We start from the raw sequence: 25,719 nt of genomic DNA, 5'->3' as shown, positions 1-25,719 counted from the left end.
AGCAGTAAATACTTTGTAACCTGTAAGCAAATGAAAGAGTTCACATATGGCCAAGTTATTGTTTGGCAGTGTCCTTCAGGATGCCTTTATTGATTGTGATCTAGATACAGACATTGGTTTGGGAATTAACCAAATTATTTCAGCTGGGTACACTTGAACCCTAAGATGAAGGCGGTTTTCTATTCAACAATTCATTCCCTACCATTTCTTAGCCCCCTCCTAAGAAAATTTGACCTGCAGGAGGAGAAAGCTGCAGCCTTTAGTAGCAGAATCATGTTACAATATTAATAACACCAATGTCTTGTCCTTATTTCTTCTGTTTTTTCTATCTCAGTAGAGAAACCTTGTTTCAGACTAGTATTCAAAACTTTTTGGAAACTTAACTTTGATAATTTTGCATTGCATGTATTCTGTGGAAGTCACCAGAAATAGAAGGCACACAAAGGACAGGGAAGAAAAAACAGCAGTAATTGCTCTGTTTCATGTGGTGAAAATTTATACTGTGAGGTGATCTTTGAAGTAGTTACTGAATTTTTGAAGAATGTGTTTTCTTTGTCAAAGGAAAGGATATTTTGATATTACCAGCTCTGTTCTACTGTTGTGCTTCACATTGTTTAGCAAGTGGGAACATGGGAATCATCAGATCCTTGTGCTCAAATGCTGTTTTCTTCAGCTGCTGCCTCACTGCTGGGTTCTGCAGGTAGCCAGCATGTTGTTAAAAATCTCTGGTTTGTCTTGTTTTTGTATTTGGTTTTATGACTAGACAGTCACTGTTGGGTATCTCAGTGAAATGCCTGGGTTTGATTTTAAGATTCCTCTCCAGCGAGGAACTTTTGGACATAAATGGCATTGTTTTGATTTAATCATGTCTGAAATTAGCCTTGTAGCTCGAGATTGTGCTTCAAGCACCTGTGAAATGCAGTTCAATATCAGAACTTCAAGTAAGTCATTGATGAAGGTCATGGTGAAATCAGTGATTTTTTGTTTCTGTTTTAATTGAAAACACTTCCTTTTGCCTCTTTACAACACTTTGTTTCATGCAGTATGGCAGTCCTCCATGAGGTGACTTTGTCTCTAATCTGATATATATGTTGTTTTTTAATATTTCCTGAATCAGAACAATTTTTTATTTATAGTGCTTACAAAATTAAATGCAATGGTAAATGCCTTCTCTTGGAATCTACAGTGAAATCTTGGTTGACTATAAGTGCAAGAGAGATGAAGAATCTTTTCCTGTTCTGTGCATTGTCAGTAATTGGTAGCAGTTGCATTTTAAGCTGTTTAGCAAACAAGCCTGGAAGCATTTTCAGTAATTGTAAAGAAATGTTTAAGCATTTCCCTAACTTATTGCAGATCTTAAGGCTTTAGCAAAAGAGAATTTCAAAGGAATGTTGTCAGGAATTCTGCATGTTCTTTCAGGGCCAATTACCTTAAGGTCTTCTGCGGAGACTTTTCAGCCAGAGCAATGCAGAATTATGAGTTCTGGTTTAAAAAAGAAATTGTTATCCTTTTATATGTGCCTTTATTTGTGGGTGTGTCAAAGAAGGAATACAAGTTACAGAAGTGGGTGCACCAGAGAGTGAGCACACAGGATCTGGCTGGTGCAGAGCTCATTTCCTCTGTGGCTGCCCACACAGTGCCATGGTTTAGATTTGTGACCAGAACATTAATATATGATACAAGTCCTTAATTTAGCTCCTAAAAAAATCTTATGCTTAATCAGTGGACTGAAGCCAAATGATGGTGGGTTTTCCCATGTCATCCTTGCAAAGAGAAGTATGATCTGAAAAAGCAAACCAATGTTGTAGTTTGTTGTTAGACTGTCTTCTGAAGCTAGAAGCTGTAAGATAAAAGACAAAATTTTGTGTATTGACAAATGTGTGAAAACAATTTTTGTTAATTTCTCTATGTCAGTATTGAATGCCTAGTTGTTTCTTAGATTGTCAAGAAGAAAGGAAGTCCCAGTTCCATAGAGAAACCATTTTATTTCATTTTATTTCATTTGCTAATGTTTCTCTGAAAATTCAAAGGTCTAACAGAAAACAACCTTTGTGTGCTTGAGCATATGTAACAGTCTTTCCAGGAAGGGTTTGTTATGTGCTACTTGTGAATTAAGAATAGAGCTCATCTTTAATGATGGAGTCAGGGCTAAATGTTAAAGCTCATTATGCTATGTTCTGAACTGTTACTAATTATGGTATAGCACATACTGAAATGCAAAAGTGAACTTGCATTATATGAGCCCTCATCTTTGAATTTAAAAAAACGGGAAACTAATCAACAAATTATATCCCTCTGCTAAGTGCTCCTACATAGTTTATCAGTCTTGGCTGTTGATAATATTTTTTTAAATTCTAGTGGTACACAGTGTTATAAGAACAGCAAATGTGTCTTCACTGCAGGCACTCTCAAGCATAGTTTTGTTATAAACATTGGACTGTACCAGAGAAAGTGAAATTTTAAAGAAGGAAACACCAAATACAAATTATTCTGTGACTACGTTGTTCATTTATGGAATATAACAACTTCTGAAATGCTGTGACAGGCGAGGAGATCACTTGTGTGATTGTCATTGTCAAATGTAGGCACAGAGTTTGTGGTGATTGGAGTGGGGCTGGCCCAGCCCCGTCCCCATGGGCACAGCTGTGAGCAGCACTGACAGCAATGAGCCCTGGAGTGCCCAGGGGCACTGAGCAACCACCAAAGGGAGCAGAGGGCACACAGGGGCAGGGCATCAACAGGAGGGGATAAAAGGTTGGGCTAAAGAACAAGAAGGGCAAATGCTTGAAGCCTTCTGAGGTGGCCTGATGTTACTCTGTGTGGATTAAAGCTTTCTGAAATTGTATGGGGACACTCTCACTATACTCTTTATTGTGGCCGTCTCAACTGTGACATGTGCTGCAACAGTCAAAGGATACAGGAGCACTCAATGGTAACAGTGGATAAATTGCCAGGTGTGAGGAAAGTCCCTCTTTCAAGGTGGGTGGCTGATCCAGAGCAATCAGAATAGGAGAAAGAAAAAGGAGATGTTGGCTGACTCAGGTGGAAAACAGGACCTGAAGCAGTTTCTCCTGGGATAGTACTGGGGCTCAGCTGCCTAAAATGTCATCAAGAGCTCACCATGGCTTCTGTGATTGTGGTGCTCTTTCCATGCTATTTCTGACATTAAATAAGGGTCTTGGTGTAAGGTAAACATCCTTTTCTAGAAATTTGCTTAGGCTTTTCTTTCTTGTTGCATGCTGGTTTCCCAAGTTGTCTAGTGATCAGAGTAAAGTCAATGAAACTGGTGAACAGAATGTCATTCCCATTTGCTCAGAGTTTTAGAATAAACAATCAAACCTCCTTCAGCCTACAAGAGCAGAACTGGGGCCAACTGTGTCCAGTTTGTGCCCTCCCAGAGCAACTCAGGTAAATGAAGACAACTTTCTCCTTTAATGACTCTGTATGTCTGACTGCCAGCTATTTATTTGTGACATTCCTGAGCTCCAGCCTGCCCTGAGAGCACCGACAGACGTGGGGAGCTGTGAGAGAATTTGCTTTAACTGTTCCAGGGTTAAGCTACAGACTGCTCAGTTATGGGGACAACAGGAGTCCTCTGAGAGATGGGAAGTGAAACAAAAGACAGCTGTGAATTAGATTGGGCTGAAATTGGACACAAGTATTCCACTGAAATTGCTGGAATTAAGGAGCAGTGCGAGCAAGAAGAATTAGTGTTACTCTTTCAATAGGACTATTACATTGTACAACTTGAACTGTCAAAATGGAAATAATTGGTTTCTTCTTACTTTTCAAAGAGATATGATTTTAATATCAAAACTCTGATTTTTTCATTTGCAGGCTTCAACTTATCACCACATTCAAGAAATAATGGTGCAGCTACTACGCACAGTGAACAGAACTGTTATTACCATGGGACGAGATCCATTAAGTGTGAGTAATATTTTAATGCATTTTCAATGCTTTGAAACTCATTTTATAGTTATCCTGGAAAAAAATGCAAATATAGCATTTGTGAATTATTGAAAAATATAGCATATTGTGAATATATTTGTGAATATATTATTCCTTGTGAATTATTTTTTTAATTTAAAAAGTCTCAAGCTTTACTTTTTGTTTTCATTCAGCTGTGACACTGTAGTCACAGTGTTTTGAAGCGTAGTTGAAAGATTTGAGCATTCTTTAAGAGAACAAATGATAAATAGATAGTTAGTTGATAATTGCAAAAAAGCAGAAAGTTTTACCTTTCCTGCATAAAGGACATGGTTTAAGACATTGAAAAGAGAATTTCTACAAATCTAAAGTGAAATGGTTTAAGAAAAACTGAAAAAAAGTATTTGGGCATGTGATGGCACTCACCTGAGGATTTTTTGGTGAACATTCTATGATTTTAGAGTTATATTTGAGAACAGATTCTGCAATTTATTCAGATTTAAGTACACATCTTCTGAGTGCTGCTCTGGATTTAGACTATTTGTGAGAATGCAAAGAATTCATTGGGAATGTAGAGCTTGCCCTTCAGACTGTTCACTTATGGCAAGATGCTTTTTAATGATTTGTCTTTGGAGATTTATTTTATTCTACAAAATCATAGCATCATTTACTTGATGATTTTTGGCCACAAGAGACACATTTTATGCCTTTTAAAATGTCCTGTGTTTCTCTGTTTGCTTCTATTGGAAAATAACAGTTTTAGATCATTGCCAGCCAGAGCATGTGTGCCTCCTAATGATTAGGCTCCTAATAATTGAGGAGACTAATTGAGTTCCTCAGAGGAAATATTTGCCAATGGGTGCTTTGAACTCCCTGGTGGTACATCAGCAGGTTTGAGCCATCTCTGTAGCTGTTTATGTGAACTCTGTAGCTGTTTATCTGAACTCCAGGCTGCTGCTGTTCATGTGGAACCCTTGGGCACATTCATGGGCACAACAGGAAATGGTTTGAAACTGAGACCAGTGACCCTTACAGCTCTCTAGAGTGTTGGAAAATGTTTTCTGTACAAGGAAGGCATGATATGAGTGTTGTGCATGACCTAACCAGTCTGTTAAGGAGTACTTCTGGATACCATAAACAGCGCATGAAAAAGCAAAATGAAGCTGTTTTAATCCTGCATAAAAGATCCATTAGGAAACCAGTAGGAAATAAGCTGGTTACAGTAAATTGAAATGGCTTGGAAAATCTGTTTCTTTTTTCCCCCTTCCATTTACTGTAATTTCTTCAGCTGTTTTAACCTGAAAAAAAAAATTCAGTGTGAATTTTGAAATGTCATTCCCTTTCTTCTAATTATACTCATGAGCACCTCTGCATATGCGTGTATTGGGCATTTTAGAGGGTTTTCAAAGGGGTATTCCAATAAATTGCTACATTTTCTATAGCTGAAGCAACACTTAACAAAATAGCCTTTCACATGCAAATAAATTGTTTTTAATGAACAAAAGTCTTTGGTATTCAGAAAGAACTGGCAAAAGAAGCTTTTACTATGCTCTGCATGCTACTTTAGTCACCAAGTTAATTTTCAGGTTTGCTTTAACACTTTTGAGAGGGTCAATCTTGCTATGAAAGCCTGAATGCTTGATCTTTTCAAAATTCAGCACTAGTCAAGAATTATGTCCTGGAGAATGCTTAGATGAGCTCAACTTGCTGAAATTGTGGGGAGGTCTGCAAGGACAGGGGGGACATGTGGAGTTTCTGCAGGTGGACTGTGTAGCTGAGGTTATACAGGTACAAGTGACATTTCAAATGGGGACAAATCTATCACTTCTGGGAGGACAGGAGGTTATTCTTTAGGTTTTAAATCTGTTACTGTGTTTGTGAACGTTACAAGTGTTTTTATCAATTTCTGCAGTGTCATTTACTGTAACTTGAAAATGCTGTGGAAAGTAATGCAAACACTGATTTACACTGATAAGAAACAATGGTTACAATTTACAGTACCTGTAATTCCTTACAAGTTTAAATGCCTTGCACCTGACAGATAACTGGATTTAGTTTACCTGAGGGGTTTTTTGATTTCTGACAGGGATAAGCAGGTTAATTTTCATATTCAGGTGGTTTTTTCACAATCCTCTAGCTTGTTGGCAGAGATGTGGGTTTACAGTTGCCTGGATCTTTTTGTGCTGCGATACCAGTTGAAGGGAAAGGGAAAGGGAGGTTCTGCCTTGGGCTTAGCTGGTAAGTGCCTGCTGGGAGCTGTGTTAGTGTAATTACTGAGAAGAGTCAGGCTCAGAACGAAATAATCTCCCCAGGAGAAGGAGGTGGCGGTGGAAAGGTAATTTGGCTCTCTGCAGCTACTGCAGGGAAGACTTAGTTAAATGCCATTCTTGCCTTCAGTGTGGTGCTTTAGCAGCTGAAGGCTTTAACAGCTGCTTGGTTGTTTTCACTCTTAAAACCCCAGAAAACCTTGACTGTTTGTAGTCATAGAAGTGCATCTACACTTTCATGAAGAGCTTATTGTCTGAAACTGGCTATTCAAGCTTTACCTTGAATAGTATTTCATGAGATTTAGACTTGTAAATAAAGGTCATTGTCATGCAGTGAAGTCCTCCTACAGGAATTATAGAAGTCAAATTTATAAACCATGTAGAACACAGAAATACTTGTTTTCAGTCTTGGCCTGGTTAGGTAAATAGAAATATCATAAATCCACCATATGCAGCTTAACGGTTTCCTTTTGTACTTCCAAACTTGATTTTGCTCACAATATCAGTTTAACGTTATGAAGTCAGTGTAGCTAAGCTATGCAGAGATGGTTTTAGACAATATTTATATATAATATTGTACAAATAAAACTTTGCCCAAAAGAAATCTGTGAATTCTGTTAAGCAGAGCTACTCTAGAGCAAAGGACCACAGAAACTATTTGCAGAGCTGCCATGGTTGGAGAATTTGATATGTTCAAATATACTTATGGTCTAACTAAAAGCTACAGCTTTTTTGTTTGGTATTCAAATTGACATCCTTGCTCTACCTGGAAATGCTGCAGAATGATTCCATGACATGCCTGTTAGCTTTCCATTAATTTTTCTTCTCCCAAAGAACAGCTGTTCCCTTCCTTTGTAATCTAAACATTATTTATTATTAATTGACTCCTGAAACCTAATAAAAATATCTCAATTTATTGCAAAGGATAACGTCACATTTAAAGGGCCAAGAAATATACAAAACATACATTAGAGATCAAGTTCCATTAGGAAGGTGTGTGTGTATGCTGGCAGGATTATTATAGTGCACAGAACCATCATGAACTGCTGTTGCAGGAGACAAATCAGTATTTTATTCATACATTTTTAATTTTTAAAGAAGGTTAGTTTGACTCCATAAAACAATAATTTCAAATACAGTAATTTTGGGATATACTGTATTCTGTGCAATGCTTTATATATAGCATATATCAAATAAATATTTCTCAGAAACTCACAATATTTTTGTAATCAAGCACTATCAAGTAGCTGTGGTTTGGGTTTTTTGGTGGAATTTTTTTGACAACTTATGGGGGGTTAGTGTATTTTATTTTTATTTAGGAATGTGTTTGTATTTCTAACATTTCTTTCCTGCTCTGTGAGCTGGTTTTAGGAATTATGCTGTAATTTTGTAAACTAGGGAAGTTTTTTGTAGCCAGTACTTTTATCTTTGAACAGTCTACCAATTTGTACTGCTCTTCCAATCCTCACACTATAAATTTTGTAGTGTGTATCTGGTACTTTTTTATTTCCTATAGGAATGAATAATTAGTTAATAAAAAGATTTTTAAATGTTTTTAAACAATTTTTGAAAATATTTTAAATATTTTAAAATCATTAAATTTTAAAATATTTTAATAATAAAAAACCCCAATGCTTTCCTATCGTATTTTCATATAGCAAAGATTCTTCATTTAGGTGTTACAAAGTTTTAATTATTTTATGTTGCTAACATATGCACATTTGAAAACCTAAACAAAACAGCATCTAAGCAGCATTACCCTGTTCCTGCATCCACCACTGACATCTCCTCACCACCTTTTAGTGAGACAAAAACCTTTTGTCCCAATATTCTCTCTTATGTTTGATGTAGAACACCTTTTGAGTGTCAAGCACTGTAGGAATGGCTGGGGGTAAAAACTCCTTGCAGCCTTCCTGAAGGAAAACACTGAAATTGCATATTTCTGTCCAGGAAACAGATGTCTTGGGGGGGTGAGCTTGAAAACTCTGGGAAGGCTGAGAGAGAAGTGGATGTTCCTGCAGGGCTGAGGCTTGGCTGGCCTGGAAACCTCCTGAGCTTCCCTGCTGCCCTGGGGGCACAGCTCACAAACAGAATTTCACATCCACACCTCATGGTCCAGACTTTACTGACTGAGAGAAACCAAAAACCACCAACTCAGGAATCTGGAAAACAAAAGCTAATTGTGACTGGGAGTTAAGGATTGAAGATTGGTTATGGTTCTGAATCCCATCAAGCTCAGATGTTAAAAAATGAAACCTGTAAGCACTTAAATCAGAGTATTTCAGATTCAGCACTTAGATCAGTGTATTTCAGATTCAGCACTTAGATCAGTGTATTTCAAATTTAGCACATAGATCAGTGTATTTCAGATTTTTATGAGTATTGATGTTTCTCGAGGTCATAAGAAAGACTTAGAGCCTTCCTTGTAACCACCTTTGGTTGGACTTTGTTAAACTAAAAAGAGTGTTTCTGTTTTGCATAGTTCTCCTCACCCCAGGAATTGATTGGCGCTATGTGGTGAACCAAAGGGGTGTGGTTTGTTTAAATTAAATGATCTGAATCCTTTGAAAATAAATTGAAAGCATCATATGCATTATGTAGGCAAACCCAAAATCAGATAGCTTAAAATGAGCACTTTTTGTGCTTGTCAACAAAAAGAAAGGCAAAAGGATGGCTTTTGTATCATAAATTAGTAAAAATGGGTTCAATACAGAGAAAAAACTTGCTAGTTTTACTTGTGTTAGAGCTCTTGGTGTTGCTTATTATTATACTTTACCACAGGGGATATTGGTCTTAAAGTATTATTTTAATGCACAAGAATAATTTATACACTAATAAATCCTTCCCTGCATCAATTATAAATACTAAAGCAACAAAGAAATGCTGTTGGCACAGCAGCACAAGCAGAGCTTGAGTGTAACACAGTGATGTATTCTGGTGGAGTCATTTAATTCTTACCTTTTTTATAGCCACAACCTATTATTGAAGAGCTTTTCTGTCTCACTAAAGGCATCTAAAGACATTAGTAAAAAAATAATTTCCTTCTGAAAAGCCTCTAAAGTAACAACAGTTTTGTTCTTGTCATTTCTGTACTAACTGAAATTAACATGAAAATGGTTTTCAAGCATCAGTCCTTTAGAATTTTGATAAATTAAGCCATGGCATAGTGCAAATTTTCTTCTTAAAGATTTGTTTTATAAAGAAATTAGTTCCTCCAGACAAAATTTTTCTGTGCAAAATTCTTTTTAATGTATTTTCAAATATGTAATTAACCTTAGGAATTCAAGGAACACAGAAGTGTACAAAAAGTGTACGGACATTTAAAACTAACATTGCACAATTAATACAGGATTACTTAGAAAAATAAGATGCAGGGATTAATCTATGAATACCCTGAACCAGGGCCACTTCTAAGAAAAGGTCTGCAGTACATTCCACTCAACTTGCTTTGGAAAACCTTTTCCCCCCTGCCCCCATATGAAAGGTGACCGTGTTTTGATGAGTAAAATAATGGGATCACCAATCATAAATTGGGTTCCATTGGCACACCCTGTGCTAATGGTACCTTGAGTGTTTTTGGAGGAAAGAAGTAGCTGCATTGACATTTGATAAAATCTTTTCAGCATATATATATATATATATAATTTTTTGTGCAATACAGATCAGTTCACTAAATATTATTTTTATGTTCCATTTTTTATCATATATTAATTTACATCTTAAGGCAAAAAAAAAAATCTCGGGATATTTTGGTACAGCAATACAGGTTTTAAATGGATAGAGTGGGCAAATGATTCAGTAAGACAGTAGCCAAAATAGTAATTCCTCTTTTTCCAGCAATTGGGTGATGACATCTGAGGGATCATGTCCACTTTTAGGCTTCCAGGTGGATGAAAGACATCAACTCACACCACAGGATGGCTGTGGCTGCAGCATGGGACATGAGAGGCAATTGAAAATTGGGTTTGTTCAGTCTTTTAGAAGTGAAGATGTAGGAGAGAGGTCTCATGATCCATGTAGCTCTTCTTGCAGGTGTGCTTGGACAAAACAAGATGTAATGGGCACAATCAGAATGCAGGAAATTCAGATCAGATGTACGTAAACCTGGAACAGCCTTCCCCAAGGAGCTGAGGATTCTTGTCCTTGGAGATATTCAGAACTCAAATTCACTGAACTGGACCTTGCTTGAGCAGGGGTTTAAGACAAGAGTTACAGGGACATTCTCTGGCTTTGCAACTCCCCAGTTCTTTTCAGAGAAGTCCATTAAATGACTTCTAAATGGTGGCTTTTTATAACAAACAAAGAAAAAGAGTTAAAACTTAACCTGAAATTCTTTTGTTTGTAGTTTAATATTAGATGACAGCAACAAAAATATTTCATTTGGGGATGTGAAATAATTATAATTGTCTCCTCTGAGGAGAGATTTGTTTGAACAATTTAGGTTTCCCTGAATTTGTTCTTGATAATGTGGCTTGTTCAAAGCTTGATGAAGATTTTTCCTTTTAGTCAATGTTACTTATAAATGGGAAATAAAGGCTGGGTGACATGCTCAGCTTTGTCTACCATTGCTTTTTAAAGTAGAGATTTGAACCTTGTTATTTTTGTAAAGTTGAAAAAAAGATCTTTACAAAGCATATGGAAGTGTCCTTGGGAATAAAAGAGAACTTCCTTTTCAAAGAATCCATTTCTTTTCCTGAAAATAGTATCTTCATGCACCTTTGTTCAGTGAGCTAATTTAATTAAATTCAATTATTTTGATTTTTCAGATACTCTAATTAACCATTCTTAACCTTTGTGATTTCATAATAGCACATTTTCAGGTGTGTGCTCTCAAGCTCTTTCTGTTTTATTGTCTTTTGAAAATTAAAAGGATGCATGAGGAAGTCAAATCCACCAGAAGCATTTTCTTTTCACCTTTTTTGTCTTTCTCCTTAACTCCTTTTTCTCGGGAGCTGGAGGATCAGGTGGTGGCTTCTGAGGAGAAGCTGAAGCTGCATTTTGCTCTGCATTGTCCAGTGTTTTCAAAATCTGATGAAATCTTCCTTCTTGTTGTCTGAAGTCATATTCTACACTATGGAAAAAGAATTAGAGACCTATGCTAGTGAGTGAGAAATTCCCCCCTTAAAGAACATGTCAAAGGCTGCTTCCCTCATCAGAATAATTGGTGTTATTCAGTGATACAGCCTGGGGTAAACACAAGGGGTTAAAGGGTTGCTCTTTTGAAAATAAGTTCACCTCTTTTTTTTTTTTTTTTTTCTTGGAGTGAAAAATGTTACTTTAAGTGAATTAAGAATTCCAACATTGTGCCCAAAGCAATAGGACAAAAATGAAAATGTACCACCATAACCTTTCAATACATTTCATTCAAAGGTCAGATTTTGATCCCATAATCTAACAGTCATGTGCTCATAATTAAAAACTCTCACATGCTTAACTTTGCTAAATGTGAATGTCTCCCACTAGGACACAGGCTATGAACAAAAATACATGAAATGAAACAGTATGTAAGTCTTTGAGATAAGTGGTGTTAGTTAAGAGGAAAGTAGAGCTCATTTCCTCAATTGAAAACCCTAATTATTATTGATGTCAAAAAAGAGCCAAGATGTTAATTAGATAAGAGCAGATGAGTGCATTGAAATAAATTTAAGGTTCAAAAATGTCAGTGTGGACGGGTTTAAGCAGTATTGTGTGTATTTTCCTTATTTCAGTCACCTCTTCTGGGCAGGAGAGTGAGTTGTATCAGCTTTGTCTGCTGTGAAGGCTTTAGGAGAGAGTGGAAAGGTTGTATTTGCTATGACAGGAAGAAAAGAGCCTTATTTAAGGGAGTTGGGATGTCACTTCAAGGCCCTGAAGCTGATTTTGGCACAGATCAGATGAAATCTGTAAAGTTAGCAAAAACTTTGAATTGTATTTTTATATAAAATTCATAAACATCACAACATAGTATGTTGAAATTAACTAGAAGATTGTTTCCCTTAATTCATGTGTCTTGGGATTTTTCATGAAATAATATAACTCAATGGGTAAAAAGAAAGCAGGAGGATAATTTTCATTTAGAAAATGAACAGGAAGTAATGCATAATAAATATTAAAAAAGCAGAAAGAAGTGATATAAAATCAGCGCCTCTTGCATTTTATCAGCTTATTATGAAAACTGTAACTTAATACCTTTCAGTATTCACAGACCAAGGGTGCTGGAGAATGAAATGCTGGGTTTATAGAACATGAAAGGATAGCATCTGCTCATGTGCCTTTTCTCCAGCCTTCTTCAGAGTTTTTAATTTAATGTTGGAGATATCATCTCCGGAGGCAAGAGGTCAATTCAGTCTTCATTTAATACTGCCCATGATAACTGGCTTGGGTTGCTACTTGCATTTGCTTATTACAATACAAAAATTTCTATTATACAACCTGGATGGAAAATCCCAAGCCTGGAATCCCTGCTGGGTAGTTAATAAAGGCAAATTTACAGTCACTGTTAGGCTGAAAAGCTCTTTATGACTTTAGTGATCAGTGTAATCCACAGGGGGATTTCTGTGAGATTCATGCATTGTTTGACTGAGGGATTGTGTGATAAAGATGGTTCAGTGACTGCAACCCAGCACTGTGCATGTGCAGGGCTTGCAGCACTGAGTGAGGCTCCTTAGGAGCAGGAAAACTGGGGGCAAGAAAAAAAATCTTGATTTTAATCACAACTGTGATGCTGTCTTAGGGGAAAATACTTGCATGGACATTTCAGGCCACGTAAAACACAGAAACTGCACATGTTTGTCTGGAGCAAACACTGACAACAATTGCTTCTTTCAGAATATTGTCTAAAGAACTTCAAATATTAGTCACTCAGAATGCTTTTTCATAACCACATCCTGTGGAACACCTCTGTAAATCAAAAATTATTGTTTCTTTACTATTTCCTCTGTCTCTAAAAAGTAGGAACTTTTTAGATCACCTGTGTTCTGCACATGTTCTATTAATCATTGCAGTGTGAGCCTCCAGGCACCATTACTGCTGCAAACTACCTGTAAATCAAAAAGGCCCCTGAGTTTTTTCTTACTTCCTCTGTTCTTTCCTTTGAATGATGGTGCTTGTTGCTCAAGATCTATCCTGCCCTGAAACCATGTAAACCTAAAAACACAGGGTGTTATTGCAAAGAGAGAAGGCATCCTGTGCTCAAGGGAGGTCTGTATATAAATTCTGGGGAGTGACCTGTTCATGTCTAGTCCATAAAATACACAGAGATGGTTTGTTCAGAGACCATGATCAAGTGAAGAAAATCTGTTTTTTCTTTTTTTTATGGATACAGTCTGTGCTCTTGGATAAGTCATGTAACTTCCCAGGGTATCCAAGGGGCTGTGAAGACCTCCAGCTTTGTCTCAGAGGACTTGTGGTGTTTAATTTGTGACATGTTAATTACTTGGAAATTTCATTACCAGAGGTTTAGGACATCAGTGTGGGACTGAGCTGCATGTTGAACAATAGGTTCCAGGGCTGTGTCTAGTTTGTTAAGCTCTTTACTAAATTTGGTTCATGCAGAATGTGCAGTGTGAAAACACTTCCATGTAAGTATTTTCTATTAATTATTTCCTTTAAAAAATTAAAGTTATAGTGATTACAAACTGTTGAAGATAATAGTCTGCCATGTTCTTTGAAATGAAGGAAAAGCTTCCAGCCTCAAAGAGAAATTCTGTAACTCTTTATTTTTGTAAATGGAATCAAGTAACCCAAGGTGTGGGGTTTCTGCCTTGTAACTGAGCTTGCAGAGATTGGATATTGTCTTTATAAATTCCCTTGCTGAGTGGACAAGGTACACGTGCAGCACAAGCAAGACTTTGTACCTGCTGGCTTTGGGCTTGATGTCTGGACAGCTGAAGGCCCTTAGAGTGTGTTTGTACAGACATAGCATTTGAAACATGTGCAGTTCCCAGAACACAGCCCTGAAATCTGTCTGGCCATAAGAGTTTAGATAAACTGCACTTTAAATCTGAAGTAGCCTACACTCAAATTGTGCTTTCTGATATTAATAACAGCTGAGGTGAAAATGTGGGAATTTTGGGTTTGTTTTGCAGGTTAGCATGAACTGTAGCTGTAGCCCACTGGCATTCAGAGAACTGAGAATATATCTTTTCCAAGATCTAAAATTACTACAGAAACCCTAGTTTTAAAAATGTACCACATAAAGGAATTCCATCATCAGAAATGGTATCAGCTCTTCAAAGCATGCCAGTAATAACACTGTGAAACTTTAGAGGGAAATTTCTGTTTGAATTCTCCCAAGTCCAGTTCGCCTTTCCTTTCAGCTACCACCACTGTGAATTGTTTTCTATTTGGGGAACAAACCAAGCACCTCATACAAACCACTTTTAGTTTTTTCTTAAAAACTGTTTTTTAAAAACAGTTGTGACATTTGACAGGTGTGAGCAAAGCGGTGTTTTGTGCAGCTGGGCTGTGCAGGCAGGACAGGACTGGGGGAAGCAGGGTACCTGTAGATGATGCACGCCGTGTTCTGGCAGGTGCTGCAGTTGTTGAGGTCCTGCCCAGTGTGGTAGAAGTTCCTCCTGGAACAGACAGCAGTCCATGAGATGTGGAGTTACAGACACAATAACAGAGCTCTGAGGCCTTTATGAACAAAAGCCACTCTGTTCACCACTTCTGTTAGTTCTACTAAAAATTCTAGTACCAAATTCTAAGCTGGAAGGTTTCTTTAAACACACACAAACCCTGTGAGCCTTGTCCTGACCTCTCCCACCTCATGCTGTTAAGAGTTCTGGTTGTTGGTTCTGGTATGAATACTTGTTATGAAAATACTTAGACATGGGACTGCTTCTAAAAAACACATTTTCAAGTATTTGAAAATCCATGCAATTTGCTGAATCGGCCTGATCTCTTGTCCTTATGCTTTCCAGTCTTCCGTTTTCATGTTTCCTTATTTGACTATAACCAAGTCAGATTTTTACTGCTGATAAGTTACAAATTTGTAGTGTTGAGGGAAAAAAAAGTGAGTTTTCATGCTTAACACCAACCAGAGCTGAAGTATTTTTATGATGGAGAGACCTGTGATAGAAACAGGTTGAGATTGGTGGCTCGTTACATCCAAAGTGTGACACTTATAGTTAACAAGTTTTATTTGAATTAGGGGAGATCAGTTGGTAGCAAAATAATTTTCTGATTATTTTGGGGAAAATCGGAGTTCTTCATGTATCTTGTTGTGCTGTCAAAAGTGCTTGGAATATTCGTTGTTACTGTGAGGTAAATCTGCCAAGGTGTATTGAAGCTTCTCACTGAATCTCAGAGAGACACTTCAAAATATTTGATATTTTTTTTTCAACCATGTGGTAACTGAACAGAAATGGATTATAACTATTGCTGGATAATGTGACCATGCTTCACTGCAAATTAGTCTTTGCAATGGGCAGATTCACAAACATAATTGAAATTTAGGTTCTCCCCTAGAGAGCTGCATGCAGGGGACAAGGAGTGGCTGTTCTTTTCTGTCCCCTCCTGTGGAACCACACTCAGGTGGTGACTGGATGAAGGTTACAACAGAGAAATGACTGCTGAGCTTGAGACATATTTGGATCCCTACCTCCAATCTTGCCTCTTACCTGAATTTTCGGTTTGGAGTGTTGTAAATAGTTTTTGCATTTTTGCTGTTAGTCTCTCTATGTGGATTTTGTCTCTTGTGTTTGGGCTGTTACAAATTTGGTGCTGGAAAATCAAATGGAACAAGCCTCTGAGAGAGGGTATGTAACACTGAGGGAGGAGCTGAATTGTATGGGGAAAATGTTAGATAGAATTTATGTGGTCACAGTGGAAACTAAGGAAAGTATTTTCAATTATAACAACCAGATGGACATTACTAGTTAATGTTTCCAGATAAAAAAAGGTAATATGTATGGAGTAAAATCACATGCTAAACTGATTTATATTGTTTGAAGTTTTTTTTAATGAGTGTAAATTCTTATTTGAATTTTGAGTTGGAATGTTATTCAACAAAAATACAAGTTAACTTCAATTCCAAGCTAAAATACTTGGGAAAAGAAAGAATTCTTCATTATTTTTTCTCTTTTTTTCCTTCAGAAATTGTAAGAAAATTGGAGTATATAAAGCTGTGGCCTCTGTTAGTTCTATCCTGAGAGTTCTGCCCACATAGGCCAAGGGCAGACCCTGATGCTGGGTGGTGTAAGCACTGCAATGTTGTGATCTGGGCTCTTTCTGCAGCTGCACCTGCACAAAACCCTCAGTGCAGCCTCCTTGTTGTGGTGTCTGCACAGTTTGTGGAAATGTGGAATATTACCTGATTTGGTCATTATTGTACCAGTAAATACAGCTGATACACAGGATCTAATTTTAGAATTGAGTGCAGTTTTGCATGCATAAGTGATTTATCTACATGCATGAGATGCCTGTGCTGAAAACTAAATTTATGGTAGCATAATCTCTTCATGTTCTTTTTTCTTTAAAAAATGAAATGGAACCTTTATTCCCTTGATTTGTTTCTGAGTTTTTCAAAGATAAGTTGCTTGAAGGATATACTACTTTACAACAAAACAGGACTTTAAAGTGTGTCCTAGATGCAATTACTAAAGGATGCTTTTGATAGCTTGGGAAGCTTTATTAGGATATTCTGAAACCTGTTTTGAGCATAAAAATATTTAAAATTCTATTTTAACTTTGTCCTGTCTTTAGATCTTAGTTGCATTTATGGTATTATTATTATTTATAACACATAATAATGCATGAATAGTGCTTGTAGCCTTGGCACAGTCTGTGTCACCATAGTGACAATAATACAGGGCTTTTGCATTGTATGGGGATGAGAAGGGAGCCACTCTGAAACCTGAGAGTCTGAAGTGAGTTCTTGCTGACAGCCTCCACATGCTCTGTCCTTAGCTCTCAGTCTGGCACTCCTTGTGTGTCTGACCCTGCCATGCTCTGAACACCCTAAATCTAAATAAAAAAGGGAGGTGTTAAGCTGGGTCTTGCACTGGATTTTGTAAAGGCAGTGTCAGCTAAAGCCAAGCTCTAAAGGGACTTTCTTCTCTGCTGAGGCCCAAACATCACAAAAAGGGTGTATGATACATTTTTGCAAACTCATCTTTAAATATCACAACAGCTGTGTTTTTCAGTAGCAAAGGTTAAAAGAATGCTAACATCTACTTTTCACTTCTGATGAATTACTAATATTAAAAATGAACCATACCCTTCACTGAGGGCTCTGGATTTTTCCAGGTCTTGGATTACATTCAAAAGGACTTTAATCTTCTCCTGGTTGGACTGCAAGGATTCCTCTACAGACTGCAGCCTGCCTTGTAGGGCAGAGAGTTCTCCATGTGCCAAGTGAATTTGATTGATTTCATTAATCTCTTTGTTGCTTTGTGGGTTTATTTCATTCCTTGGCGGATAAGACTTTGTGTGAAATCCTTCTGCACAGCTGTTACACTGGGAAACATCTGACTGGGTGGAATTGTTCTGGATTTCAGTGTTACATGGATTTGATGCATTGGTGCTGGGCACTGACACTGGTGGGTGATCATCACTTGGGAGTGTCACACAGCTGGAACCTGGCTTGTGCTCTCCTGCCTGGTGACAGTCTCTGAGGAAACAAGGAGATGAGCTGTGGTTTGATGGGGGTGACAGTGGAGTAGCTTCCTTACTGCTGGCATCTCTGCTGGCTGCAGGCAGCTCAGAATCAATTTTCTGCTCTTCAGGAGCAGAAGAGTGGGGGTTACATTCACTGCAGTTCCCAGAGTTGCTCAGGCAAGGCTCTGCTCTGTCAGAATCAGATGACAGTGTGCTGTTTTCATGACTTTCATGGCTGTTGATGACAGTAGAAGAATGCAGTGAATTACTTGAAGCTGTGGCTGTGTCTGGTGCATCCAGGGGAACGTTTCTGTCCTGTGGGAAACTCACATGAATGTATTCAGGCACCTGTGTGGACGCAGTTGTCTTGTCTGACTCTGAGAAATCCCCCGAGTACCTCGGTCCATTGCTTTGTGCTTTTGATGATCTCTGACCCAAGCCCACCTCACTGTTCCTGCATCCATCCTCCAAGTGATGACTTATCCTCAGGTAGCAGAGCTCTGAGGACAGAGTGTCTGGTTCACAAAGGTTGCCATTTACCTGGATAGAGTTTGCAGGCTCTGCTGGCATTTCTGTCAGTGATTTGCTTACTGTCAGCTTTTTCCTTTTAAAAACAGGGAAGTGTTTCCTGAGGCTGGGAGAAGTTTGTATGGCAATATTCCGAAGCCCCTTGTGAGCCCTTGGAAAAGTTGGAGACTGAGTTAGCAAAAAATTGTGATCCCTAAATATTTCAGTTTTGCCAGTAGTGAGTGCTGTGTGTGGGGCAGGATTGGCCTCCAGCTCTGCCTTGCTGCTGACACCATCATCCTTGAAGCGCACCTGCTGGGATTTGGTCCTGCGGTGCTGGGGGTGCCTCAGAAAATCTGCTGAGTCCAGACTGTTCCTTTTCAGGAGCACTGGTCTCATTTTCATGTTTTGCTGGGCCATTGAATCACAATTTAAAGTCTGTAAGTAACGTGTTTCTTTGCGACCCATTTCATTTGACATTTGACCTGTATGTTAATATTGTTCCTAAGATACAAATTAACACCTTACTCCTGGAGCTTAGCATTCTTCTCCTTGTTATTATGTATATTTTCAACTGGCATGTTCTCTTTAGGGATTCTCTTTCAAATTTAATTGCTGATTAGACCAAAACTAAGATAAATTAAATATAAAATTTAAGGAAATATTTCTTGTAGCTTGGGAATGCAGAAATCCTTTTACCTGCAGCTAACATGGTCTTTGTATTACAAAATTGCAACAGGCTGTTTCAGTGAGCTAATTTAAAGGTAAGGTTGAGTCTATGGCTTTCCTGGAGGCTCTCATTTGACAGCAGCTCTCCATTAGGGATGCAGCTCTTTTTTTTTCTGATTGACCAGTCACATGTGTTTTATTTGCATGTTGTCTAAACAAGCATAATAACTTCTGGGGGCATTTTCATTTCTGATGCATAGTTGTACTGATGGAATATATCCATTAATACCAAACTGAATTGTTTTCTTTAGAGATAGCTTTTCTTCCTCAGCCATCTTTTTAATGTCCTGTTGAAACTAATCTTCCCAAAGAGGTAAGGAAAATGACCACTTATGACCAGGGTAAAATACACCATCCAGAGGGATTCAGTGAGAAAAGTTACTGATGTGTAGTTGTTACTGCCATTCTTACAAACACAAGGCAGATCATTTCCAAGGGCTTGCCTCAGCTCTGTAAACAGGACAGAGGTCCAGGCTGAATAACCAGAAAAAGCAGAAGAGCAGAAAATGTTTCCTGAAAATAAAAAGACAAGAGTTGTAGCTGAGCACAGTGGCAAACAGTGGTTTCCTGCTGCTGTTTCCTAGGCACTTTGCATCATCTCTGCTTCTGAAACTTTGGCAATGACATACAGAAACTGAAAAATGGTTTACAATTTGCAAGTGGCTTAAGTTTTTTTCATATGAAATACACTGCTCAAAAAATGGTTGTATATATTTATATGGAACAGATACAAAATATCATAAGCTTGAATCTGGTCAAATGCAGATCTTAAAACTTAAGCAGTTAGATTTGAGAATGGCTATTAAATCCTGTTATGGATGAAATATCCAAAACTGAACAGTACAAATGTGAGTTCTAAATTTGGAGGAAAGTTAAGATTTCAACAAAAATCAATTTTTTTTGTTGTTGTTGTTAAAGTTATTATTTTCAAGCATTCAGATTTGAGTACAAGACTGCAGCTAAATTCCCAGTACAGTGGTAGTTTACTATTAATCCTGTTCCCTGTTAATTCACTGGTCATTTCATTAGCCTTACTACTTCCATTAGCTCAGAACCTTTTATTTAAGCATTGCACAGATTTTACCATATTTAATTTACAAGAATTGAGGAGATGGGTGCAGTGGGAAAGATCTTGTTACAGAATACAGCAAATTGTTATGCAGCATCATGTAACATTTAGGCACTGTAATATAATTTAAGCAAAGTAATAATATGATATTACTCTATTATAAAGTTTTAGAAGAAAATGAATGTTGGATTATTTCACTGCAGAGAGAAATGTCACATAAAATATTGAGAAAATAAATATGTGCATTAATACCAAATTTTACTTTTGTGATATTCATGAAGTCATAGGAATATCTGTGCTGATTGTGCACTGGAAACAAGAATCACAGTAAACAAGTCCAACAGTTTCTGCAAATAACATTCCAGTGCCAAGTTCTGAGTTCTCATTTCACCCACTAATTACCAGAGACTTTTAACGGTTCTGTTTGAGAATTTATCCAAATATTGCAGCAACATTCTCCCCATCACAGCTGCTGTGCTCCAGGCAGATGGACTACTTTAAAAGTTATACTTGCCCAATTAAATTCCGAAAGAAGCTTTAGAAAGCTAATCCTTTGTGTTTTAAATAAAAGGAAAAAGCCCTTAAGGGTTTTATAAGAGCTCTCCTTGGGCTGTAGAAGCATTTGAGCTACATTCCTGCATTCTTAATTTGAAAATTGCTATTTTAACTCTGTTGATTTTTAGCTACCTTGTCATCCAATACTCTGGGTTTACTATGAATTCTAATGAACATTTTGGTGCTGTTGTTTATATTAAATCAAGCTGAAAGGAAAAAATGTATAGCTAGGAATGTTCAAATATTTGGATTGAAAACCCAGACTAGTGAATTTCAATGAGTTATAGGTGTCTGTTCTTGAGTTAACAAATCAGTTCAACATTGCCAATTACTAAGTTTAAATAACATTTTCCCTTGCCCAGCATCTAATTCTTTATTCTTTCCTGACACAGCAATTTAAAGTTCTTGTTTTGCTCGTTATTTGACATTGACTGAAGTAGGAAAAATCCTACGGATCCATTTCATAGAAGTGCTTTCAATGTATTAATTTAACTTATTTCACTCATAAAGAAAAGATTAATTCAGTTTTAAAATAATGTCTGGTAGTAATACTAACAGTTTTATTAGAAGAAATTTACTGGGGTTTAATGTTCCGTGGCTCCAGCTCTGCAGCCTCTTCCTTGTTCCTTGGCTGCTCTGCTCCATGAACTCCCTGGGTTTTTCCAGTCCCTCCATACTCTGTTGGATAAGTGCCCCATGAGGTGCTGGATGTTATTTTTAAAATGTACACATTTCATGCTCCTCTTTTCAATGTTTTGAGTATGTCAATCTGACTGATGTTACATTCTTTCTTCTGTTTGGCTTGGCTGGTACTGTGAAAGGAAATCTTGACTTTTAAGGTCTCTGCATGCTTTGCACACACAATTCTTAGTGGTGGTAGTTCCTCTGCAGTGTAAACTTGCTCCACTAAAATTGTATCCCATAAAAAACACCCAGGTGCAAAGCCTGCCCCTCCAAACAGCAATAAAGCTGCTTCTCCAGTCTGGGATTGTGGGTTTGAGTTCTCAGAAATGCACACACAGCTTAATCAGAGTGCCAGGCAGGGGAAGTTTGACAAGACATAGATATTTTTCTATATAATTTTTCTTCCATCTTTCCTGCCTCTGCCTTACCAGTTTCTTCAACAGAGTTAAAAGTATTTTTTTGTTCATATTTCAGTTTAATGGCTGAAGCTGTGGGTAGAGAAGTGCAGTGGTAAGGATAAATGGAGATTACAGGAATTGCATGGAGTGAAAAACCATGCAGCAACAGACAGCGGGGATTTTGGAAGAGTGCAGATGTGTGAGAGTTGTGATTCTGGGGGTTTTCTGCAGGTTATGGCAAAAGTTACGTATTTCACATGGTTTTCAAACTTCCAGCTGCAGTTGGAAACTTACATTTTCATCTGACAAGTTGGTTCAAAAAATAAATATTTTTCTTATAGTAAAAATGTGACATATTTTAGAATTTTGATTTTCCCTTGTGCATGATTTAAAAACAATATTTCTTGAAACTAAATGTTTGAGCAGAACTTTTCCAATAAATAAACTAGGTAGAAGCTTGTGGGAGCTCTCAACAGGAGGATGATTAATCTAATTTGCCTTCCACTTTTGAGCATCCACACTTTAAATTTCCCAACTCAGCCTATGGCAGTGGATTGGAACAAGGTGATTTTTAAGGTGCTGTCCAACATAAACTGTTCTGATTCTGTGACAGGTGACAGCTGTAATAACTGCAAGGTAATTTATTCTGACTGGACAGTTTTCTGTCATGTCTGATTTGTGGTTTGTCCTGTAGAAAACAGATTTTCCATGGTGCACATTTGATGGACATTTTCAGTTTAGAGAGGCAGCTTGCTGAATTTAATTATGGTTTGTGCTTGATAATAAGCTGCTTTCTAGGTGGGAGATTCTCAGATTCTAAGAAATTTGTGTGACTCTCACTTTCCCTTCATGTTGCAAATCTTTCCAGGGTTCCTAAACTTGCTGGGATCAGAGGCTGCATGTGGGGGCTGCTGTGAACTCTGTGCTTGTCAGTGGCTGCAAACAGCCTGGCCACTGCAGAGATCTCCTGCTATGCAGGTTCAATTTTCAAAACAAAAAAATAATATCTGAAATGCTCCACTTTTAGTTAACAACTCTGAATTAAGGCTTTAATTGTGTTGGTTTGGATGTTGCTTTTGTTCCACTTCATTTTCTGTCTCCATCAGAAACTCCAGCAATAGCTGTTGGCCAAGCTGCTTAATTCAGTCGTAACTCTTCTTTGCATAAAAGTCATGTTGGGTTTTTTTCCTCAAAATAATGAGAGATGTTGAGGATAAGTTTAGATATGCTTCTGAAATCCCTGGAGACTGCAGTGAAGCATACATCACCAGCTAGCACAGAGAGCTAGAGATGGATTTGAAACCATTGGAATTGGATGATGCTGGAAATTACCTCTTTTTCCTGTCCTTTCTTGCAGAGGGAAATGGATGGAAATGTGCTCAGAGTTCCAGAGGAACTGCATGCAAGGAGGCCTCTGAAGGGAATATTTTCAGATGAAAATGGGTGACAGATGCAGAGCCTATAAAGCAGAAACAGTCCCCCAGAAGTGCAAATTTGCAGCTTATTGTGATACACAGGAAAAGCTGGCAGGGAACAGGAGAGATGAAACTGCTGAGAGAGATTTTTAAATGGCCTCTGTGTACAGGGGCCTGTTGTTGATCACAACAAGGAGTCTTATTGCTTTGGGTCCCACAGAATGAAGCACAAAGCTATTTATGAAAGTAAATGTGTTTATTATAAGAGTGGTGTAATTTGTGGAATATAGTTTTGTACCTGCAGTTTTCTCCAGTGCACAGCTTGTCTAGTGTAATATTCTGCTATTTCTTACTCTAATTGGGCAGTACACAGAGTATCTGTTTCTGTTGGTGTGCATGGCCACAGAGGAGCTCTCTGATGTTCCTGGGTGTGCTCAGTTTTCCCCTCCAGCAGTGGTTTGGTAATGCTGAGGGAACTTTGCTTGAGCAAAAAGGACTGAAGAAGGCCAGAACTTTTTTATAAATTCTGCTGGTGGGTTTTGTAAACCACATCTAGGTGGGATCAAGGTGAGTGGAGAAGAGTATCTAACAGAGATAAGGAATACATGGTGGGATGGAAGCTTCTGTCCTCAGAAATGGAACATTTCTGTAATGGAAGAGATTACAGGATTTTGTCTCCAACTAATTTTACAGCAAGGTCTGGAAATTACTTCAGGTTGGTGAGACTGGGTAGAGAAGATGCTGTGATACTTACTGCAGCAGAAAATGGACTTAGCTAAGCAAGTTCTAGGGATGAAAATTGAGTGTGGTTTGCCTATGATTTGATTGAGATGATGCAATGCCATTGCACATGAAGTGCTGAAGATGCACTGAGATAGAACCATGATGATCTCATTTCTGAAATAACTTTCAGAACCATGGTACTTGAAATTCCTTTATTCTACTTTAATAAAAATAAAAGTTCTTTTCCTTTGAAAAGATGATAGATTCCATTTTCTCTGTCAGAAAAAAAATCTTCACGGATTAGAAAACATTTTTATCTCAGTATTTCTTCTGGAGCATATGCTGGAAATTGTTCATGCAAGGTTTAGTGTCAGGAGGTAAGATACAACTCTTTGTTCACTTTAGAGGGAAGCATTTCAGTCACATATTTATATAGAGACACAAGCTGGATTTTTTTCAGTGTTAGTTTGCAAAGATGAGTGTACTTAAAACTGAGAAATTTCTCTTGAAGAACTGCTTGAATGCCTACAGGGAGAGGGAAGTTATCCAATGTGACAGGCTGGTGAGCTGGAAAGTGTCCAAATAGCTGGTTCACAGCACAAAATTTCAGTGCTCTTCCTTGTAGAAATCTTATCAGTTGAAAAAATATTGCTAAGTACTTGATGTTTGCATCAAAGTGTGCATGCATTTTACACTTTAGATTATTGTAGGGTTTTATTCAGGCTTTATAAAATGTTAACAGAGCTGTATGAAGATCTAGAGGTAACCTGTGAAAGGCAGGTTTGCACCCTGTGCTGCCTTGCAGGCATCAGCACTTGGTTAGAAACAGATTAGTTCGTAAAAATGAACTAATTTTAGTTCATAAAAATGAATGAAAACCTTTTCAACTTTCTCTTTGGTTGTTAATTATATTGACTATGCCTGTTAAAACAGAAAATCTTACTATTTTTCCTGAAGTAACAAACTTAAAAGCTGCATTTGCATGGTTCCTGTGTGACAGGTTGCCACTGCCCAACACCTTTCTCCTGTTGAGACACTGCTACAAGAAACACTATTTAAAAGAGCTTGCTAAAGACTGTGACTTCTGCACTGGACTTGTTTTCATCATATCTGCATTTATTTAATACTAAAAAACAAGTTTTAAGTGTATTTTCTGCAGCCCCTTAGCTTTCAGTTGGTTTCTGGGGTTTTTTTCCAATGAATTTATCACTTCAGATCAAGAATGACATGGCAAAGCTGCATCCAAGAGCATTTAGCAGTGTGCTGTGCTGCAGCTGTGTGGGATGCCTTGTAAGCACTGGGTGTTCAGTGATGATTCTTTAGGAGCTCCAGAACTTTTTTTGCCACTTCAGTAAGTGGGAGTTTCAGTAAATGTAAGGAGTCAACTGTTACTCTCACTTGTGTCACAAACCTGGGTACTTGGGGAAGCAGTGAGAGAAGAAACCTGATTGTATTTGCTGGAGGGCAGGAATGATGTATCTGACTCTGTGGAAACCCAGGGCACTGGGAATATTTCTCTGTCTGCTCTGGGGTGCCCTGGCCCCAAGGGCAGCACTGACTTTGGCCCTCACTCATGGAGAAAGTTTTCAAGATAGCCTGGAATCCACAAAAGTGTGAAACAGATTATAGATAGTAGTGTGGGTGTATCACTTGGTGAGAAATTCAGGTTTTGGGATTTTTAGTACGTTGTGGATGGAAGCAAGATAGAGGGCACAGGGTGTCGTCCTGGGTTTCTTCTTCATGCTTCTTCTTCATGGGTTTGGGGGGCATTTTGTAATTGGGCAGCAAAGTCCCCATTGCAGCTCTCTGGGATCAATTATTGGGTAAAAAGGGGAAATAATCCAGGTGTCAGTTCTTAATTG

The 25,719-nt window shown here is 37.9% G+C and overlaps 2 protein-coding genes across 4 annotated transcripts in view; one reads left to right on the top strand and one right to left on the bottom strand.

The window, feature by feature from the left end:
• DOCK2 (dedicator of cytokinesis 2) overlaps positions 1-25,719 on the top strand; it is a 159,538-nt gene that overhangs the window by 58,145 nt on the left and 75,674 nt on the right. Inside the window, exon 27 of the mRNA XM_063168555.1 lies at positions 3,838-3,930. Coding sequence (XP_063024625.1) covers positions 3,838-3,930 — 93 coding nt within the window. The remainder of the gene's footprint in view (positions 1-3,837; positions 3,931-25,719) is intronic.
• Positions 7,832-25,719, bottom strand: part of INSYN2B (inhibitory synaptic factor family member 2B) — a 31,644-nt gene continuing 13,756 nt past the window's right edge. For 2 of the 3 annotated variants that reach the window (XM_063168556.1, XM_063168557.1), the window contains exons 2-4: positions 17,398-19,526; positions 14,678-14,752; positions 7,832-11,268 (exon numbers count right to left, since the gene is read on the bottom strand). In XM_063168556.1, the coding sequence (XP_063024626.1) occupies positions 11,082-11,268; positions 14,678-14,752; positions 17,398-18,764 (1,629 nt within the window). In that variant the 5' untranslated portion in view covers positions 18,765-19,526 and the 3' untranslated portion in view covers positions 7,832-11,081. Of the gene's footprint in view, positions 11,291-14,677; positions 14,753-17,397; positions 19,527-25,719 lie in introns of all 3 variants that reach the window. The other variant, XM_063168558.1, reaches the window with a different exon arrangement.

Source organism: Melospiza melodia, chromosome 14 (assembly GCF_035770615.1).
Source record: "Melospiza melodia melodia isolate bMelMel2 chromosome 14, bMelMel2.pri, whole genome shotgun sequence".
Lineage (NCBI taxonomy): Eukaryota > Metazoa > Chordata > Aves > Passeriformes > Passerellidae > Melospiza > Melospiza melodia.
The sequence above is the reverse complement of the archived record's forward strand: the minus strand, read 5'-3'. Positions and strand labels throughout refer to the sequence as shown.